The sequence below is a fragment of the Gossypium hirsutum genome, chromosome D10 (genome assembly GCF_007990345.1).
Source record: "Gossypium hirsutum isolate 1008001.06 chromosome D10, Gossypium_hirsutum_v2.1, whole genome shotgun sequence".
NCBI classification, from domain to species: Eukaryota; Viridiplantae; Streptophyta; class Magnoliopsida; order Malvales; family Malvaceae; genus Gossypium; species Gossypium hirsutum.
In genome coordinates this window covers 51,611,396-51,629,483 of record NC_053446.1, presented here as the reverse complement: position 1 = coordinate 51,629,483, position 18,088 = coordinate 51,611,396, and the positions used below count along the sequence as shown (strand labels likewise).

Sequence of the window (18,088 nt, the reverse complement as noted above, 5' to 3'; positions counted from 1 at the left end):
TTCGAGTGTAAACTCTCTTTAAAAATAATTGTCGAATGTTTTTCGAGATCCAAAATGCCATTGCTCATTGATATTTCAACCTCTACCAATCCTGATTTTTCACTCCCGATCTTTGAAGCTCTCTTGGTTTTCGCTTGGATTTCTTCTCTACCAACATCCAAGGCCTGTAAGCTTCTGATCCCTTCATCGCGTCAACCTCCACCATTGAAATATTAGGCGGTGAAGTTTGATCCTCTGATCGCACCATACTTTCGACCATTTAGCAAGAATCATTCATATGATCATACCATCCACAATAAAAGCAAACTACCAGTAAAGATTCATACTCAATGCGCTGAGGAATGTCATTAATCAACACCTACAAGATTAGCGGTTTGTCCAGATGAATATACATCGCCATACGAGCAAAATGACCCCTCGTTCTACTATCCATGCTAAAGTCCAGTTTAGCAACCCTGCTTACCATTTCTCCAATCTTCTAGAGAACCTTTTTCTTATACAAATGTCCCAGGAGGCTTGGTAATCTAATCCAAGTCATCATAATACTAGGGTAAGGTTATGCAAGATTAAAATCTATGGTCCAAGGTTGCACCATCAAGTATTGCCCATAGATGACCCAGGGCTCTTGAGAGATCACTTTTTTGAATTCCCCTTTATTTTGAAACTTTGCCAAGAAATATCCATTTCCGATATCCATCAGTTGGAACGAAAAAAGGGCCTCTAGAGGCTATGAACCCTATTGTGGAGAGTCACATATCCTATGCTCCACCCCAAGAGTTTTAGCACCACTGTAGTAGACATGTCCCTGATGAGAAATTGATGTACCCTTTCCAAAAACTCAATCGGAAAAATGCCATTGACAGTCGACTTCTTAAATCCCCTTTGCAAAAATCAAAATCATCATCCCCTTCTAACCCTATAGTTTCAATCATCTTCTTCAGGTCAGAATGGCCTTTACCCATTAACCTTTCTTTCCAAGATAAGGTCGGTTCAAATGTCAGGTCTATAGCCACCGCTACGTTCGATACGACGTGTTTATCCTTAAACCACACCTTCTTAGTGATCCGATCTTCTGTAGAATGTACTTCATCCCTATCACTCTCAAAGAGAACACTCACCATTTCTATTTATATAATAACCTTATACTTTTTTGAACATTAGTTCCTTCAAATTCATTTTTAAGATCAAGATTCAATGACTTTTGAAGTTAACTACATTTATTCAATATTAAGTTTATATGACCTTTAGATCTAAAATTTATTGAAGGAAAAAAATAATATGTTTTCTTTTTAAAAAAATATAGAGATTGAAACTAAAATTTGATAAATTAATTAATTTATCTCAAAACTTTAAACTCATATTTTTCATTAAGAAAATATATGTTTCCAAACTTCAAACACATAGAAGTAAAACTCTTGGTTTAATTTGTCATTTTTAGCCTTAATTAGTTTACAAAGTACTTTTCATATATACATAGACAAATAAAATACAAACTCTTTCTATCTTTTTTCTTTTATAGAGTTTTTTTTGTAGCTAAACCCCATCAATATAATAAAAAGTAAAAAAAAATGACATGCAAAGGATAATGCCTAATCATGGGGAACAAAACTCCAAAATTTTTTTAATTAAAAATCAGCCACGTACATATCAAATCATTATATTTACCAACTTATTCTTCTTTTTCTTTTTTCTTTATAAAATAAATCTTAATTTATTTATACAATAATAATTATGATTTGAGTATTAATTTAATTGGTATCAGATTATTATCAATATAGGAGAATGTTAATTCAAATGTACTGAAACGCCTTAATCTTACCGTCTAAAGGTTGAAGTGAAGTTATGAATAACTCTAAACACTATATAAAAAATTTAAATTAATTAAAAATAATAATTACTCAAACTTTAAAAAAAATTACTCAAGGAAAATCTTTATATGACTGTCCCTAACTTAAAATCACAATTACATAATAATTTTATTCTAATAAATAAATGTATGTATGTAGCTTCAAAACTATAATTACATTCTATCATTTAAATTAAATTAAATTACTCAATTCGAGATCAATCTTTTCATTTACTAAGATTCAAAACTTTAATATATAACAATTAAGAAAAAAATTTGGATATATATCTCCAGACAAACAAAGCATTATGTTTATATTATAAAAATGTTTAGTACATTAATAATTAATAAAAGTTAAGTAGTAAATATAATTTATTATCCAGTAAAAAATATTATTTATTATTGTTGCTATAAGTAGAGAAATTTATATACCTTAGTTACATAAAGATTTTTTAGAAATTTATATAAAGTTGTTAACTTTTACAACTGAAAGTTAATTGCATTTTAAGCAATTAATCTTTTAGATTGTAGGACAAAATTAATTATATTGAACTTTTTGAAAAATTCAATTTTAATTATAAAATATATTAATAATCCTTAATAATAATAAAGCAGCACGTTTAGCTTGCGTCTTTTTCACGTCTACGCTCCTCTGCCACGTCATCATTCCGTCACCCTTCCACCATATTTCCTCCTCAGTCAAGCCCTCCACTTATGACCCTACCATTCTTTGAATATTGACCCATGGTGGATGGTAGAAGGAAATTTGTATATCTTTGTCTCAGCAATTTTATTTTTACGAACCCATGCCCATGTGATGCTCATGTCTATTTAATCAAATATGTTATATTATTAATTTTTTAAAACAATTTACATTGCTTTAAATTGATAAATTAAAAAAATGATGTATTTATTTTAATTACAATAGTTATCTATTTGAAATAAATAATGATTAAAAGTAAAAAAATAAAATTATGGTAATAAAGTATATAGTTTCCGTTTAAATGACAAAATGCACAATTGTTATCAGAAATACAACTTTATGCCAAGATATTCAAAATATAATGAATTGTTAAAATTAAGTACACGATGAGTTTCCGTTTTTAATTATTTTATTTTAATAACAAATCCTTTATTTTTATATAATGAGCATAATTATTGCAATGTGTTATAAAATTATAATATCATATTTTATTTTTAAAGCTTTATTTTAACAATATATTATAAAATGTTTCCTTAAATATTAACTCTACAACTTATATTTAAGATTCGATGTTATTTAATTTCGAATTTAGATTTTTTTTTATTTTCTCAATCAATTTTTATACCCAATATATTGTTTTATATAGAAAATTTATAGCATTATAAAAAAAATTGTTTATGTGATAATTAGTACAGGGTTGGGTGGTTGAATACTATTACGGTGATTTTGGATTATTATATTAATTGATTTTAAATTAAATTATTTTTAGTATTTTAAATAATTATATATGACAAATGGTAAATTCTTAGACATGCCACATAGTAAATGTTTCTTTTTATTGTAACATTAAATTGCTATAGTGTAAATATATATATGGTTATTTTTCTCGTTTATAAAATTATTAAAATATAATTCTTTACCCTAATTTTAAAGAAAAATTGCCTGAAGAATTTACAATTTAAAAATATATATTTACAATTATTGAAATTATTTATGATTAATGTTTAATTTAAATGATATTAGATGATTTATATAAGTACTTTAATTATTAATTTTCATAAAATTTCGATTTTAAAGGTTAGGCAAATAATGCATTAATACTCCTAATGTGTTGATTATATTAATTTTCTTTTTGAAAAAAAAATTGCCATGATTGAACAAAAGAAATTGGCAACAAATCGATTTTTAGTAAAATAAATATAATTGTTTTTACGAAAGTTTTTTCTAAGATACATGTAAATTTTATAGTTATTATTGCAGTTAAAAAATTACTACTTTCACAAGAATAGTCCGCTACCCTAGCACGTCTCTGCCTGCCTCTCTGGCAAGGTTTTTGGTTTTTTCTTGAGTCTCTCGTTTTCAGCAGCACCTACCCTGATTTAGAGATTTTGAACAGAATTTTTTTTTCCTCTTTCCACTATTTTAACCTGCGTCTATGGAGTCAGATTTTGCTGGTCTATCCCTTGATGAAGAAGAAGAAGAGATCCTGCAAGTACAAAACGATTCAGATCCGGTGAGTGAGGAAGAATTTCTTAGTCTGGTTGGTTGTTTTCTTACAGCCAGTATCATACATTATCCAGCAATGAAAAGCACCATGGCAAATTTATGGCATCCTGTTAGAGGTGTTCAAATTAGGGATCTAGGAGAGAAGAGGTACTTATTTAAATTTTTTTCATAGTATAGATATGGAAAGAGTTATTAATGGTGCTCCTTGGACATTTAATAATCATTTACTGATTCTGCACAAGCTGAAAAGAGGGGAAGACCCTCTGAGAGTTCCACTGATTTCTTCACCGTTCTGGGTTCAAGTTCATGGTGTTCCCATTGGGTTTTATTCCGAGAATTTGGCTATGCAATTAGGAAATTTTATTGGAAATTTTCAAGATTATGATGGCTCCTGTTTGGGGAAAGAAAATATGAACTTTATGCGAATTAGGGTTCAAGTTGATATTCGACGGCCGCTAAAAAGGAAAAAACAGGTTATGTTCCAAAACAAATGCTCATATGTTAGATTTCAATACGAAAGACTTACTCTCTTTTGCTTCTACTGTGGCCGTTTAAGCCACAATGATTCCTTTTGTGAAGCTAAAATGGAGGCTGGAGTTGAAGTTAATGAATTGGGATGGGATTTGTCCTTGCGAGCACAGTCCAGAAGAGCCCAAGCAATGAATAGTGTCTGGTTAAGGGAGTAAGGAGGATCTGAAGGGGGAACGATTAAAAGGGGTGCATTTAGGGGAAACAGAGTTTGGGGATGTGTAAAAAAATTCGAGGGAATTGTTGATCCTATTCTAGGTTTTAACCTGGAAGGTAACAGGCTCTCTTTTCAACCAGAAAGGAAAAGAGCTCCATTTGCTGAAAGTCAAACAGCTATGAAACATGATTTGGAGAATGAGTTGATTATTGGGGAGGAGGGGAAAAAAGAGTGAGGGAGGATATCGAAGAAAGGAGTGTTACGGAAGGGAGAATCAGGAGGTTTCCTGACAGTAATCATTCTTTATCGGCGGCTGCCAAGAGGCAAGCCGGTCGGTCGCAATGAAAATCTTAAGTTGGAATGTTCGAGGTTTGGGGAATCCTCGAACAGTTCGTCGGCTTCGATATTTTTTGAAGCTTCAAAATCCCCAGGTGGTTTTTTTGATAGAGACTAAAATAAACAAGAAAAGGATGGAAAAAATAAGAGGAAGTTGTGGTTTTCAATGTGGAATTGAAGTAGAGTCGGTAGGGTCTAGAGGAGGACTCTGTCTTGCTTGGAAAGGGAATGTTAATATTGTGCTTCAGAGCTTCTCAAATCGTCATATTGATGTGATTGTTGACGAAGGAGATGGGGGAAAATGGAGACTTACAGGTTTCTATGGATCTCCTTATTCAGGCGAAAGAGAAGAATCTTGGAATTTGTTGCGTCAACTTGGTACTCAGGGTAATTTTCCATGGATGGTTTGTGGGGATTTTAATGAAATCTTATACGATTTTGAGAAGAAAGGTGGAATACCTAGAGAGGAAAGAAGGATTGAAGCTTTTCGAAAGGTTTTAGATGATTGTAATCTGATGGACTTGGGTTATTCAGGGAAGTGGTTCACATGGGAGAGGGGTAACCTGCTAGAAACAAACATACAAGAAAGACTTGATAGAGGAGTGGCAACGGAGCAATGGCATAATTTATTCCCTAATACTATTGCTCAACATCTCTCACATTCATTTTCTGATCATTGTCCACTTCTTATTGACATGAATTTCAGAGTTAAAAGGGTGACAGAAAAGAATTTCAAATTCGAAGCTTGGTGGGTTTTAGAGGAGACATTCTTCAATGAAATCAAATGCATTTGGGAAAATTCCACAGGAGATTTTTTATACAGGCTGGAAAACTTAAAAAGGGGGTTACAAAGGTGGGGAGCATTGATCCAGCAAAGTAGGAAGATAAATAAAGAGGTTTTAACTTCAAGACTGGAAGTTTTACTTGAATCAGAAAGAAGTGATGAGAACCTGGCAGAGATTATTGATACAAAACTCCACCTGAACTTTGAGATTGACAAGGATGAAAGATACTGGGAGCAAAGGGCCCGAATTAACTGGCTGAAATATGGAGACAGAAATACAGCTTTCTTTCACAAACAAGCGTCTCAAAGAAGGAAGTATAATAGGATCCAGAGGTTGAAATTTGATGATGGAAGGGAGACAGGGGATTGTAGGGAGATGGAGGCGATTGCTAGCTCATATTTTTTAAAGTTATTTTCAACAGGAGGACGAAATTGCTATGAGAAAATTCTATCAGGTATTGATAGATGTATTTCTGAGGAAGATAACAGTAAACTGAAGGCAAGGTACACGAAGGAAGAGATATGGGAAGCCCTTTCAGAAATAGGACCGACGAAAGCTCCAGGTGAGGATGGTTTTCCAGCCTTGTTTTATCAGAAATGCTGGCCAATCATTGGTGATGACGTCTCCAAATTTTGCCTCCAAAGATTAAACGAAGGTATGGAATTACGTTCAATTAACAAAACAAACATTGTGCTCATCCCAAAAACCCAAAATCCCTCAAGCATGACTCAGTTTAGACCTATTAGCTTATGTAATGTGATCTATAAACTAATTGCTAAAGTCATTGCAAATAGACTTCGGGGGGTAATTAATAAATGTATCGATTTAGCACAGAGTGCTTTTGTTCCAGGAAGGTTGATTTCTGATAACGTGCTCCTTGCTTATGAAATTCTTCACACCTTAAAACTCAAGAGGTTGGGAAAAAAGGATTCATGGCTGTTAAATTGGACATGAGTAAGGCTTACGATAGAGTTGAATGGGGCTTTGTGGAAGGAGTGATGGAAAAAATGGGCTTTGATCCAGGATGGGTCGAGTTAGTATTGAAGTGTGTATCTTCGGTCTCGTATTCTGTGATTTGTAATGGAAATACTGGACGAACGTTTCTTCCGACTAGAGGTCTCAGACAAGGGGATCCTCTAAGCCCTTTCTTATTTCTCTTTTGTGGGGAGGGAATCTCAAGTTTAATGAGGCTTGTAGAAGGAGATAATGTTCTTAAAGGTGTTAAAGTAAGTAGACATGGGCCAGCTATAACTCACTTACTGTTTGCAGATGACTGTATTTTATTTGCAGAAGCTACTGAAGGGGGTGCACATTCATTAAAACAGATTTTGAAAGATTATGAGGCGAGTTCTGGGCAATGTGTGAATTTTGATAAATCGATGGTTTTCTTCAGTACAAACACAAAAGACAGAGAAAGGGAGGCTGTTTCACAGATCCTTGGAGTCAGAAGAGCAAATAATTTGGAATTTAGGGCTTCCTAGTATGGTGGGGAGAAGAAAGAGATCGTCTTTTCAAATTCTGAAGGACAGGCTAAAGCAAAAAATCGACAATTGGAGTGTCAGGTTTCTCTCTCAAGGTGGTAAGGAAGTGTTTATAAAAGCAGTTCTCCAAGCTATCCCAAATTACTCAATGGCTTGTTTTTTACTCCCTAAGACTCTTTGTACAGATCTGGATAAAATTATAGCCAATTTTTGGTGGCGAAAGAGACAAAATAAAAAAGTATTCATTGGTGCACTTGGAAGAATATTTGTTTACTTAAAGAAGATGGAGGTCTCGGTTTTCGTAATTTTGCACAGTTTAATATTGTGTTATTAGCGAAGCAGGGGTGGCGTCTTATTAATTATCCGGATTCATTATTGGCCCGATTTTTGAAAGCAAAATATTTTCCTAATTCTCATTTCTACGAAGCTCGGTTGGGGAATTTACCTTCATTTACCTGGAAGAGCATTTGGGCTGCGAGAGGACTCCTTGAAAGAGGACGTGGATGGAGGGTGGGGAGAGGTGATCAAATTTCCATCTGGACTGATTCGTGGATACCAGGGATCGAAGCAGACAGAATACCGATTCAGGATGGAAATGATATTATTAAATTAGTCTCTGATTTAATTGATTCAAATAGTAGGAGTTGGAAAATAGAGTTGATTAGAAATACCTTCCAACTGGTCATTGCGGAGAAAATTTTGTAGATCCCACTGGCGGAGACAGTACAAGAGGACTTTCAAGCATGGAGAGGAGAACCGACAGGGGAGTTCTCCGTAAGGAGTGCTTATAAACTATTACAGCAGACTAACCTTGATCCTAATGGATTAATGTTACATACCGAGGAAAAAAATTTCTATACTAAATTATGGAAATTACATATTCCCTCAAAAATTCAAATGACAGTATGGAGGATCTCTTGGAACTTTATCCCAACTTTTAACAACCTCAAAATCAAAAGGGTTGTTAGGAATTCCCAGTGTCCTAGATGCGGATGTGATGAAGAGAATAGCTACCATATCTTCCAAAAATGCCCTACATCGATAGAAGTTTGGAATCAGTTGAATCTTTCATGGCTACTGAGTCAGAATAATGATAATATATGGGGTTGGCTTACATGGGTCTTTGCTAGAGGAACTGATGAACAACTTCGACTCTTCTGTTGTAACCTCTGGTTCATATGGTTCAGTAGAAACCAGCTCGTTTATGAAAGAAAGAATATGTCAGGATCAGAAATCGTTAGGAAGATTAGCGATTATATTACAGAACTTGCAGTTACAAAGGAAGGAAAAATTACTCTTTTGTCTCATGAGTTTTCTCAACAGGTGTCCAGAAGCGGTAGGACCATTATTCATTTTGATGCAGCCTTCAACAGTCAGGATTTCAGATCGGCATCGGGTTTAATAGCATGGAACGAGGAAGGGGTACTACTTGCAACACAAGCAGTTACTCATTCAAACGTAGCAAATCCATTTACAGTAGAGGCATATGCAGGATTACATGCAATAAAACTAGGGATTAGACTGGGAGTTAACAGAATAGATATTATGGGGGATTCGAGAACCATTATAAAGAAATGTAAAAGCAAAAATACAGACAAATCGGTCATTGGAGCAATTATCAGAGATATTCAAACTCATTGCAACAGTTTTCAGGAGATTGAGTTCAGTTTCATCCAAAAGGCAAAAAACATTTACGCACACACTATAGCAAAGGAGGCCCTGAGAAGAAATGAACGCTTTTACCTGGAGAAGGAAGTTCCTGTGATGGTTCGGAGAGCGGTGGGAAACCTTTGGCCAAAACCGCCAGACTGAAGGAAGAGAAGAGTTTTCTGGAAGGAAGAGTAGCAGAGAAAACGTTTTATTTTTATTGAAAGCCTGCTATTCATTATACTGGGCATTGGAAATGAAAAGAAGAATTTAATGGTATCCAGCTATTCTTGATTTGACTGGATAGGGTAAGATTAGTTGCATTTATTTTTATTTTTATTTTTTTATTCTATTGAACGGGATGGATATGGCTGGGCATTGGAATTGAAAAGAAGAAATAGATGGTATCCAGCTATTCTTGATTTGACTAGATAGGGTAGGATTTGATGCATTTATTTTATTTTTTTTCTTTTGAACGGGATGGACTATCTAGGCCCGCTTTGTTTTTTTAGTCTGTTTTGTTTTTTGAAATGGCCTTAGCCCAACTTTTAATTCTTTTATTATGAAAATATTCCAGTCAAATTATTCAAAAAAAATTACTACTTTCCACAAAAGTTTTTCCTAAGAGACATGTAAATTACTACTATAATAGTTATTTTCTGCTTTCCATAGCTATTATATTGTTAAAATACATTTACTACTTCCATAATAGTTTTTTTTTCCCTAAAAGCCTTAAATTTACTTTTTAAAATAGGTTAAATTCTGCTATCAGATGTTATACTTTGCGTAAGTTATGGATTTAATATTTGTACTTTAATTTGATTATTTTTAGTCTCTATATTTTTAGAATTTGAAAATTTCGGTCCTAACCAAGTAATAACTATTAAATCTATTAAGTTAAGTTTTGTTATTTTTAAAATTTGATGTGTCAAACATATTATTTAATGTGTAATGCCATGTATGCTTGTTTGTAACAGCCCGATTTCAGTGGTTTTGGGACCACAATTCCGACATGAGTCTATAAATATTATTTATTTCATATTTACAAAGTTATTTAGATGTTGTATTAAGGTTTGGTCCGGTAATTTTGACTTTTGACTGGTTAATTAAGGAAAAAGGACTAAATTGTAAAATACATAAAACTTAATCTCTATTAATTTCTATTAGCTAAACTTTATGATTAAAGTTTTTTTTAAGATTTTAAATGGTAATTATACCATTTTTAATTAGGGTGGACGGTTAGTGGGAGAAATTCAATAAAATTTATGTGTTTTATTATATTAATTTTAATGAAACAAAAGTTAAAAAAAGAAAAAAGAAAAAGGAGTCTTCATCTCTTTCATTAGTTCTTCCACCGAAAAACCAAGCTAAAAACACCATAGTTAAGCTTCACATTCGGCAAAGCTAGGTTTTGTGCATGTAAGTAATTTCTTTATCAGTTTTTCATAACTTTTAAGTTTTTTAGATCATTGTAGCTTAATCTAACTAGCCTAAGGACTGTTTTGAAATATTTTCAAAGTTTTAAAATTTTACCATTAATGTACTTGAAGCTTTTTAGATGTTGAAGCTTAACGTTGAAATATGACTCTTTTGTGCAGTAATTTTTAATAGTTTTGAGTTTAGGGATTAAATTGATAATATGCTGAAATTAGCTTAATATTTCTATAAAATTTCATTATTTGAGGATGATGAATTCGGCATCTTAGTGTTGAGCTTAATTGTGGAAAATAAACTTGTTTTAGGTTTTAGGACTAAATTGAGATAAATGTAAAGTTTGGAGAATTGTTGTATAAATGGAATTGAGATATCATATGACTTTTATATGCTGTTAAATGTAAATTGAAATAGTTAATTGATTCAATTTCTGCTTTCGATCAAGAATTACAACAACCAGATGATGTATGATGAAAAAGAAAATTTGACGATTAGTCCCTGCTAATTAAACCGCTACGATTTTGTCAGGTAAGTTCATACTGCATAACTAAATTGCTAATACTAATATGTTATATTTGATTTGGTTATGGTGATTGTTGGTGTATATGAATTATGATACAATGTGAGATAAGTCATGAGGAAATTAGTAAAAATCTTGTATACGAGGTTATGGGTTGTTGCCTATAGGTTCCGAGCTCCAGCATATGTTGTGGGCTCGAGAATATAGGTATATTAAGCCCTATCTAGGCTATTTGTTGTGTAGGTTCAACCCTCATGGGTGACCAAAGACTATTATCCGATTCATGTAGGTTTAACCCAAACAGGTAACTAGACATTACTACTTTCACCTGTGTACAGAGTTTTTTTTGCAAAGTTTCTCGGGTAATATTGTGGATGAAATGAGATGCTATGCCATTGGATGTTGTCAAAGTAATGTTTATGATTTGAATTCAAAGAATACGTTGGTTTGAAACCAAATGTGAACATTTAAGGTTTTATATATGAATGAGCTCAAACCTTACTCATTAATGATGTTGTTAAAATCTTGATAGGTATATTTATATTACATGATGTTGTGTGTGATAAGAAATTGAGGTAAGTAAATGTTTATAATGCATGAACTTACTAAGTATTTTATATACTTACCCGTGTTACTATTTTTTTTATAGATTTTGGACATTTGGAACATGTCGATCGGATCAGCAAGAAGCTCACACCTACTGTCTCTCGATTCGATAGACTTTTGATGTTTCAGTTTGGTTACTAGTGGCATGTATTTAGTTTGGATTATCTTATGTAAGATAATATGAAACTTGGGGTAATAGCCTTGTATATATAAACCTATGTTTGTGGTTTGATATTGGATGTTTGGTATCTGCTAAGTTTGGTATTTTGAATGACATTATACATATGCTTTAGATGGTGGCATGAAATGGCTATAATTTTTTATTGTGTTAAGCAAATGCTTATGTTTGGTATGGTTGAGTTGTGATATGAAATGGTTGAGACATGAATTGTGTTTAATAAATTGTTGATGCCAATTAAGGTATATTGGTTGTATGTTTAAATGATTATGTGAGTTAATGTTTTAGCTTTGAAATATGTATGTTTTGGTGTGGGAATGAATGACATAAATTGGCATTATAGGTCACTTAGCTTGGATGGTATAAAACTTGTACAAATAGGTCATTTATACTGCACATAGGCTACCACATGGCCGTATGTCACACATGGGTTGTTAACACGACCGTGTGTGCTACATGTTCAGGTTGTTAACACTACCACACGGCATTAGTCGGTTACACAATTTGGGGACACAACTATGTGATAGCACCACACGACCTCAACCTTTCCATATGACCGTGTGACCCCTGTTTTAACTTTTTACCTATTATTTTGTAAATATTTCAAAATGATCCTAATTTGGTTCCGAACTGTTTTAAAGGCCTTCGTAAGCTCGATTGAGACTTGGATTTGATTGTAATGCATGTTTAACATGAACTTAACTTGTATATATTGATTTATTGAATGTTATTTGATTAAATTGCTTATGAATGTTTTTGATTCACTTTCATAGAATCCTGTAGTTCGAGTTTGATGACTAGACCGAGAATGGGGTGTTACATTGTTATTTTCACGTATTACTCACAAAAAATTATAAGTAGATGATGAGTTGCTTATCACTCAATGTTGATATTGTTTCAATTATTTTATTTTATTTCTTTTAACATTATCTGTTAAATACTCTAACTTTAAATTTTTAAAAATTACATTTATTAAACAATTTAATCTTATCATCTACTTGATGTTAAGAAATATATCAAACAAAATTTATAATTTAAATTTACTATTTAATTTTTTGATTTGTCAAAAAATTATATTAATTAAGGCTTAATTAATAAATAACATAAAATCAATTGAATATTTAAAAGAATAATATATTTATTTGAAAAATCAATAAATTTGAAATGGATGCGCTTAATTTCCACAATTATATTTGAAAATACCGAAACTACCCCCAACTTCTGAGCACATGGACGTAAAACTCCTGAGATTTCGCGTAAAATTCGGCGCCCTGTTCAAAGGTTAAAGTTAAAACGTGTCGGTGTCATCTTTTAGACTTTCAAGTTCCATCCATGCCCACTTTTTCATATATAAATAATTTCAAAAAGAAAAATTAATAATTTTGGTTTAATCAATCGTTTAAAAATAGCTTCCCGTAAACTTCAAACTTAAATCATAAGGGAACGCACTGATTTCCTTTTAACTCAACCCACACTCTTTCACTCACTTTCTCTCCCTTCCTTTCCTTCAATCTCTCCTCTCCTTTCTCATTTTCACTTCATCAAATCAGGGAAACAAAGTTGCTAATTTTCTCCCAAAAAGAGATGAAAAATTTTCAGACGATTACTGTCGTTTCGACATTGCTGATGATGCTACTGAGTTCAGTACTTTCAGAAGAAACTAGTACCGATCCCATAAAATGCACCCCTTGCCAGCAGCAAGTCCCATCTCCGCCGCCACCGTCTCCACCGCCGCCTGCATCTTCGCCACCTCCTCCCGCTAATAACCCCAACTACTGCCCACCACCTCCATCTCCACCCACCTCTAGTGGTGGTGGCAGCTACTACTACTCTCCACCACCACCAGCTCAATCCGGGGGTAACAACAACAACAACTATGCTCCCCCACCGCCTGGTGGTGTCATTGGCGGCATGTACTACCCTCCACCGACGTACAAAAACTACCCAACACCGCCACCTCCGAACCCCATTGTTCCTTACTTCCCATTTTATTACCACACTCCTCCACCCCCTTCAGGGTCTGAAAAGCTGTTAGCTTGTTGGGTTGTTTCGTTGTTGGGTTTTTTCCTTTATGTCTTTTGACATTAGAAGCTAAAAAAGAAAAGTGAAAAAATAATGTGGCAGATTAGCAAATCTGGGGAAATTTTCTACAGCTGAGAGGAAAAAGGATTAAGGGGAGCTACTTCAATGCTTTTATGGTGAAATGGAACTGAGAATCTAAAGATATATGGAGTAATCTTTCTCTTTGTTCTCAGGTTCTTTCATTTTTCTTGCTGTGGAATGTTCTGTAGTTTGTTTCTGATAATTTTTGTATCCATTTTTTGTGTATTAATATTAAGGTTAACTAGAAACTAATAAGAAAATTAGTCAGTTTTGACAATAATTGAACTTTATAATTTACATGCTAAGGACATTTAATAGTGCTTGGGTTCATTGAATTAGCATCAAATTATACTTGTTAAAAATATTGCAAGAGCCATTGCTCAAAGGGGTTGCCTATGCTCAATAAAAGTGAATGCTGGGTGGCTACGACCAACTGGCAGGGCAATCGAAAGATCTAGAAAAGTGTGATCTTCGATTGAGAGTTCTGGCCCAGCCTATCTGGCTTTATCAATGCTATTAAACTCTTATTATTATTATGAGGAACATTTTAAGTAGAGTATGTTTTTGAGACACACAGGGTTGCCCTTTCCTATATTTATCACTGCATTGTGAGGGCCATTATGGCCTTCAATATACTACATTGTTTTTTCGTATGACTTTTTATGGTTTTTCAATGCCACTTCTATCTTCCTTTTTTCTTTGCTTTAACAATGGGTATTTTTATCAATGCTTCCTTACCCTTCCTCTCTTTTCATGTGGAGATCAAAGTGGGTTGTCCTTTTTGGTTCAAAGGGTCCCTTACCCTTATTTTTCGAAAAATAAATATAATAAAATATATCAAAAAGACAAAAGAAAAGATTGCTTGAGGAGAGTGAAATGAGTCAGATCCAATGAACTCATCCCTAAATACCCAATTTGAAGCCTCAAGAAACACCACATTTTTATTGCCCAAAATTACTTAAAAACAAAAACAACGAGGATTAATTGGGTTTTAAATTTAATCGAAATGAGTACCAGATAACAAGGTATCTTAAAGAAATAGAGAATGGGGCCATGGGGGAACATGCTTCTAGGGAAGGTGTGGAGACAATCTGCCATTATCTATCACTTATCCTTTTAGTGTGTGAATGAGGAATAATAGAGAGAAAAACAGGGAAAATTAGCTGGATGGCACGTAGTATGATGAGTGCTGGGGACCAGCCAAGTAGGCTAAGGTATCCCAACGAGTCAAGACAATTCGGCTCTCTCTTTACATTACACACCAAAGGCTTTTGCAAAGGAGCATTTGGGTAGTATCATATTTTCAATTTATATTCTCAAACGTGGATAAATTTTTTTTTATTAAGTCTGATGTTGAGCTAAGTTTTTAATGTGTTTATAAGTCAATAAAGGGGCCGTGGTCATTTCGAGATGTGAAATATTTTGATTATATGTTTATTTTTTTTGAGGCTACACAAGTGGAATTTGTATAGAAATTTATTTGCTTTATTTGATGTATGATTAGAATAGGTGTTTTAATCTTTTTGAATTACTTCTATTGGACTTTAATTAGAATATGGTTTTACAAACCTATAAATAGACATAGTCTATAATCCTATTGTATCATTCGAATTCGACATAGTGAATTTTTTTCTCCTCTGCTCGTGGTTTTTTTCCCGAAAGAGTTTCCACATAAAATTTTGTGTGTTCTATTTTCTCTATTTCTTTGCAATTCATTTTCATTATCGACGTTCAATTTTCACAAAGGATTTATAAGCATTCTTAGGATCCAAAGCAGAGCTAAGGATAAGAAGATAAATTGTCTGTTCATTAAATCTACTATTTAGCTCAAGAAGTTGAGAATCTATAGCAGCATTGAATATCTCAACATGATAATGGTGCTCCATATTGAAATTAACATGTTGGTGATGACCATGTTTTACCACATATGGAGAATCCATATCAAGAACATCAATATTGTGCTTTTCACAAAAATGCTTCACAACTTCCAACAAATTGTCCCAACCATCTTCTCTCAACTTTTGTAAAAAAAAAAAATTGGTGCTTGAGACTAAGTACATAACATTTACTATATCTTGGGATTTTTTATGTAGTTGTTGACAAAGAATATATGTAATACCCATTATCTCTTTTAGTAGATGTAAGATAAAAACAAAATCAAAAGATGTAATCTTCTTATATGATGTAGCTGCATCCCCATGAATAGAATAATTAGAGCCACTTTCAGTAGCATTTTCTAAAACAGAACAAGTAGTATCAAACATCTTTATCAAGCTACAAACAGAACTAAAATGAGAGTTGCAACAGGTTTCTCCAGCTTGTTTCATCGTGCCAATTTGCTTAAGTCCTTTACTAGTTTCAAGTTCATCAATTGCCAGCATATTTGCAATTTCAATTGCTTGGGCAGCTTGTAATTGATCATGGCATTTACTAGAGGCATTAATTATATTAACAATGCAGTTCAATTCAGAGAACAAATTATGAATAGGAATTACCTCTCGAGAAGCAGCAACTAATGCCAACTGGAATCGATGAGCCAAGTAATGAACATAATATGCATAGGGACAATCATTTAAAAATAATGCTTGAAAACCATTCCATTCATCTTGCATTTTGCTAGCACCATCATATCCTTGACCTTGAATATTTTGAACATCGAGGCAATTAATGTCGAGAAACAACACATATTTCCTGTTTCAAAGATATTGCTGCAATATCTTAGACATGTACAAGATTAAAGAAACGCTCTTTTATAAATATTTTCTCATCAACATATCTTAAAAAAATAGCCATATGCTCATTTTAAACTCATCACGTGCCTCATCAATAATGATATAAATTTAGAATCTCCAATGTCTTCACGAATCTTATGACGCACTTTATTTGTAAGAATATGTAAAATCTCTTTTTAGATCATATAAGAAGTATATTTAGCATGTCTTGGAGCATTATCCATAACAACTTTGGAAACTTTATCATTATAGGAAGCTAACAGTGTAATCAATTCAAGAAAATTACCTTGATTTCTTGAATTAGAGGTTTCATCACGACCTCTAAAAGTACATCCTTGCAAAGTTAACCATAAAAAAAAATCAATTAAAGTCTTGGCTCGTAAGCAGTTACCTTCTTTTTATCTAAACTTTGTGCATTGATAATCTTATCAATGTGCAGAGGTTGATTTAACAAATCTTGACAACTTTTCTCAACATTATTATGTAGAGAGCATGGATCTTGGCCAACATGATTCAAGAAAGCACACATTTTTCCATCATTAACTTTTTTCAAATTATTAAAACCTTTAACAGTAAATGCATTCGTTCAATGACGAACAATATGTTTTGAGAAAAGATTGCATGAGAAACAATATGTTGCATCTTTAGTAGGGGAGTACACCAACCAAGGAAATTTGCAAAACTAAGAAGACTGAAATCTTCGGGGATTCTTGTCAACAGAAAATGGGTACTCAGAGAAACATATTTGATATGACCCCATTTCTAAATATGCTTGAATAACTTCATATCGCTGATTAATAGGATATTCCCATATTCGAGGACACAATCTCGGATCCCGCTCTAGATTATTAATATTAAAATAAATATTTGGATGATCTTCACTTTCAAGTCTTGGACATTTAGAAGTATTAACTTCGATAGTAGAAGAATTTTCATTCATCATTGATTGGCTAGCATCACTACTTTTCCTCTTAAAAAAAAGCATCAATTGTCTTTACCTTCTTCATTTTTTGCAATCGACCTGAAATTTAATTTTATAAAATTATAAAAAAAGTAAATGATTGTAACATCCTGCAACAATGAGAATTCCAAAAAATGAGAAGACTTCACCAAGAACAAATGAAACAAGGCGTCGCAAGTCATAGAAAATGTAAAGACTTTATGGCAAGCTTGAATATACATGGTTTATCAAGTTGACAACTTTTCCTGATCCGAAATTCACATAACTTTCGACTCGGTTAATCATTTTTATTCCATTTTCACCAGAATACTCACTGCTTCACAAACTATCATTTGACATAATTTTAAACAAAGTGACCAAGGTTTTCTTCCTCCCCTTCACTTTGGCCAAAAGTTACTATAACATTAGTTATTTTTGTTTCTTTTTTACATTTCTAACAAGTTAGAAACCATCTCCTAATCATTTTTCATCCAAAAACATACATATTTCACTTAATTTTATAAGCTTCCATTAATTGAAGCTTATAATAAACTTGATAAAAAAACTATTCGTACGTATACGTAAA

General features: G+C 33.0%; 3 protein-coding genes across 3 annotated transcripts; 2 read left to right on the top strand and 1 right to left on the bottom strand.

The window, feature by feature from the left end:
• The first annotated feature begins 8,239 nt into the window (after positions 1-8,239).
• LOC121222088 (uncharacterized) lies at positions 8,240-9,154 on the top strand. Its single transcript, XM_041101989.1, has one exon. It carries the CDS (start codon positions 8,240-8,242, stop codon positions 9,152-9,154), a length of 915 nt encoding a protein of 304 aa, XP_040957923.1.
• Positions 9,155-13,066: 3,912 nt separating this feature from the next.
• On the top strand, positions 13,067-14,110 carry LOC121222449 (extensin). Its single transcript, XM_041103238.1, has one exon. It carries the CDS (start codon positions 13,312-13,314, stop codon positions 13,807-13,809), a length of 498 nt encoding a protein of 165 aa, XP_040959172.1. The 5' UTR covers positions 13,067-13,311; the 3' UTR covers positions 13,810-14,110.
• A 1,441-nt stretch (positions 14,111-15,551) lies between these two features.
• Positions 15,552-16,442, bottom strand: LOC121222087 (uncharacterized). Its single transcript, XM_041101988.1, has one exon. It carries the CDS (start codon positions 16,440-16,442, stop codon positions 15,552-15,554), a length of 891 nt encoding a protein of 296 aa, XP_040957922.1.
• Between the last annotated feature and the right edge of the window lie 1,646 nt (positions 16,443-18,088).

Excerpts from the sequence above, each read along its gene's own strand:
- LOC121222088 (XM_041101989.1), top strand. The coding sequence starts at position 8,240 with ATGACAGTATGGAGGATCTCTTGGAACTTTATCCCAACTTTTAACAAC.
- LOC121222087 (XM_041101988.1), bottom strand. The coding sequence starts at position 16,442 with ATGCAAGATGAATGGAATGGTTTTCAAGCATTATTTTTAAATGATTGT.
- LOC121222449 (XM_041103238.1), top strand. The coding sequence starts at position 13,312 with ATGAAAAATTTTCAGACGATTACTGTCGTTTCGACATTGCTGATGATG.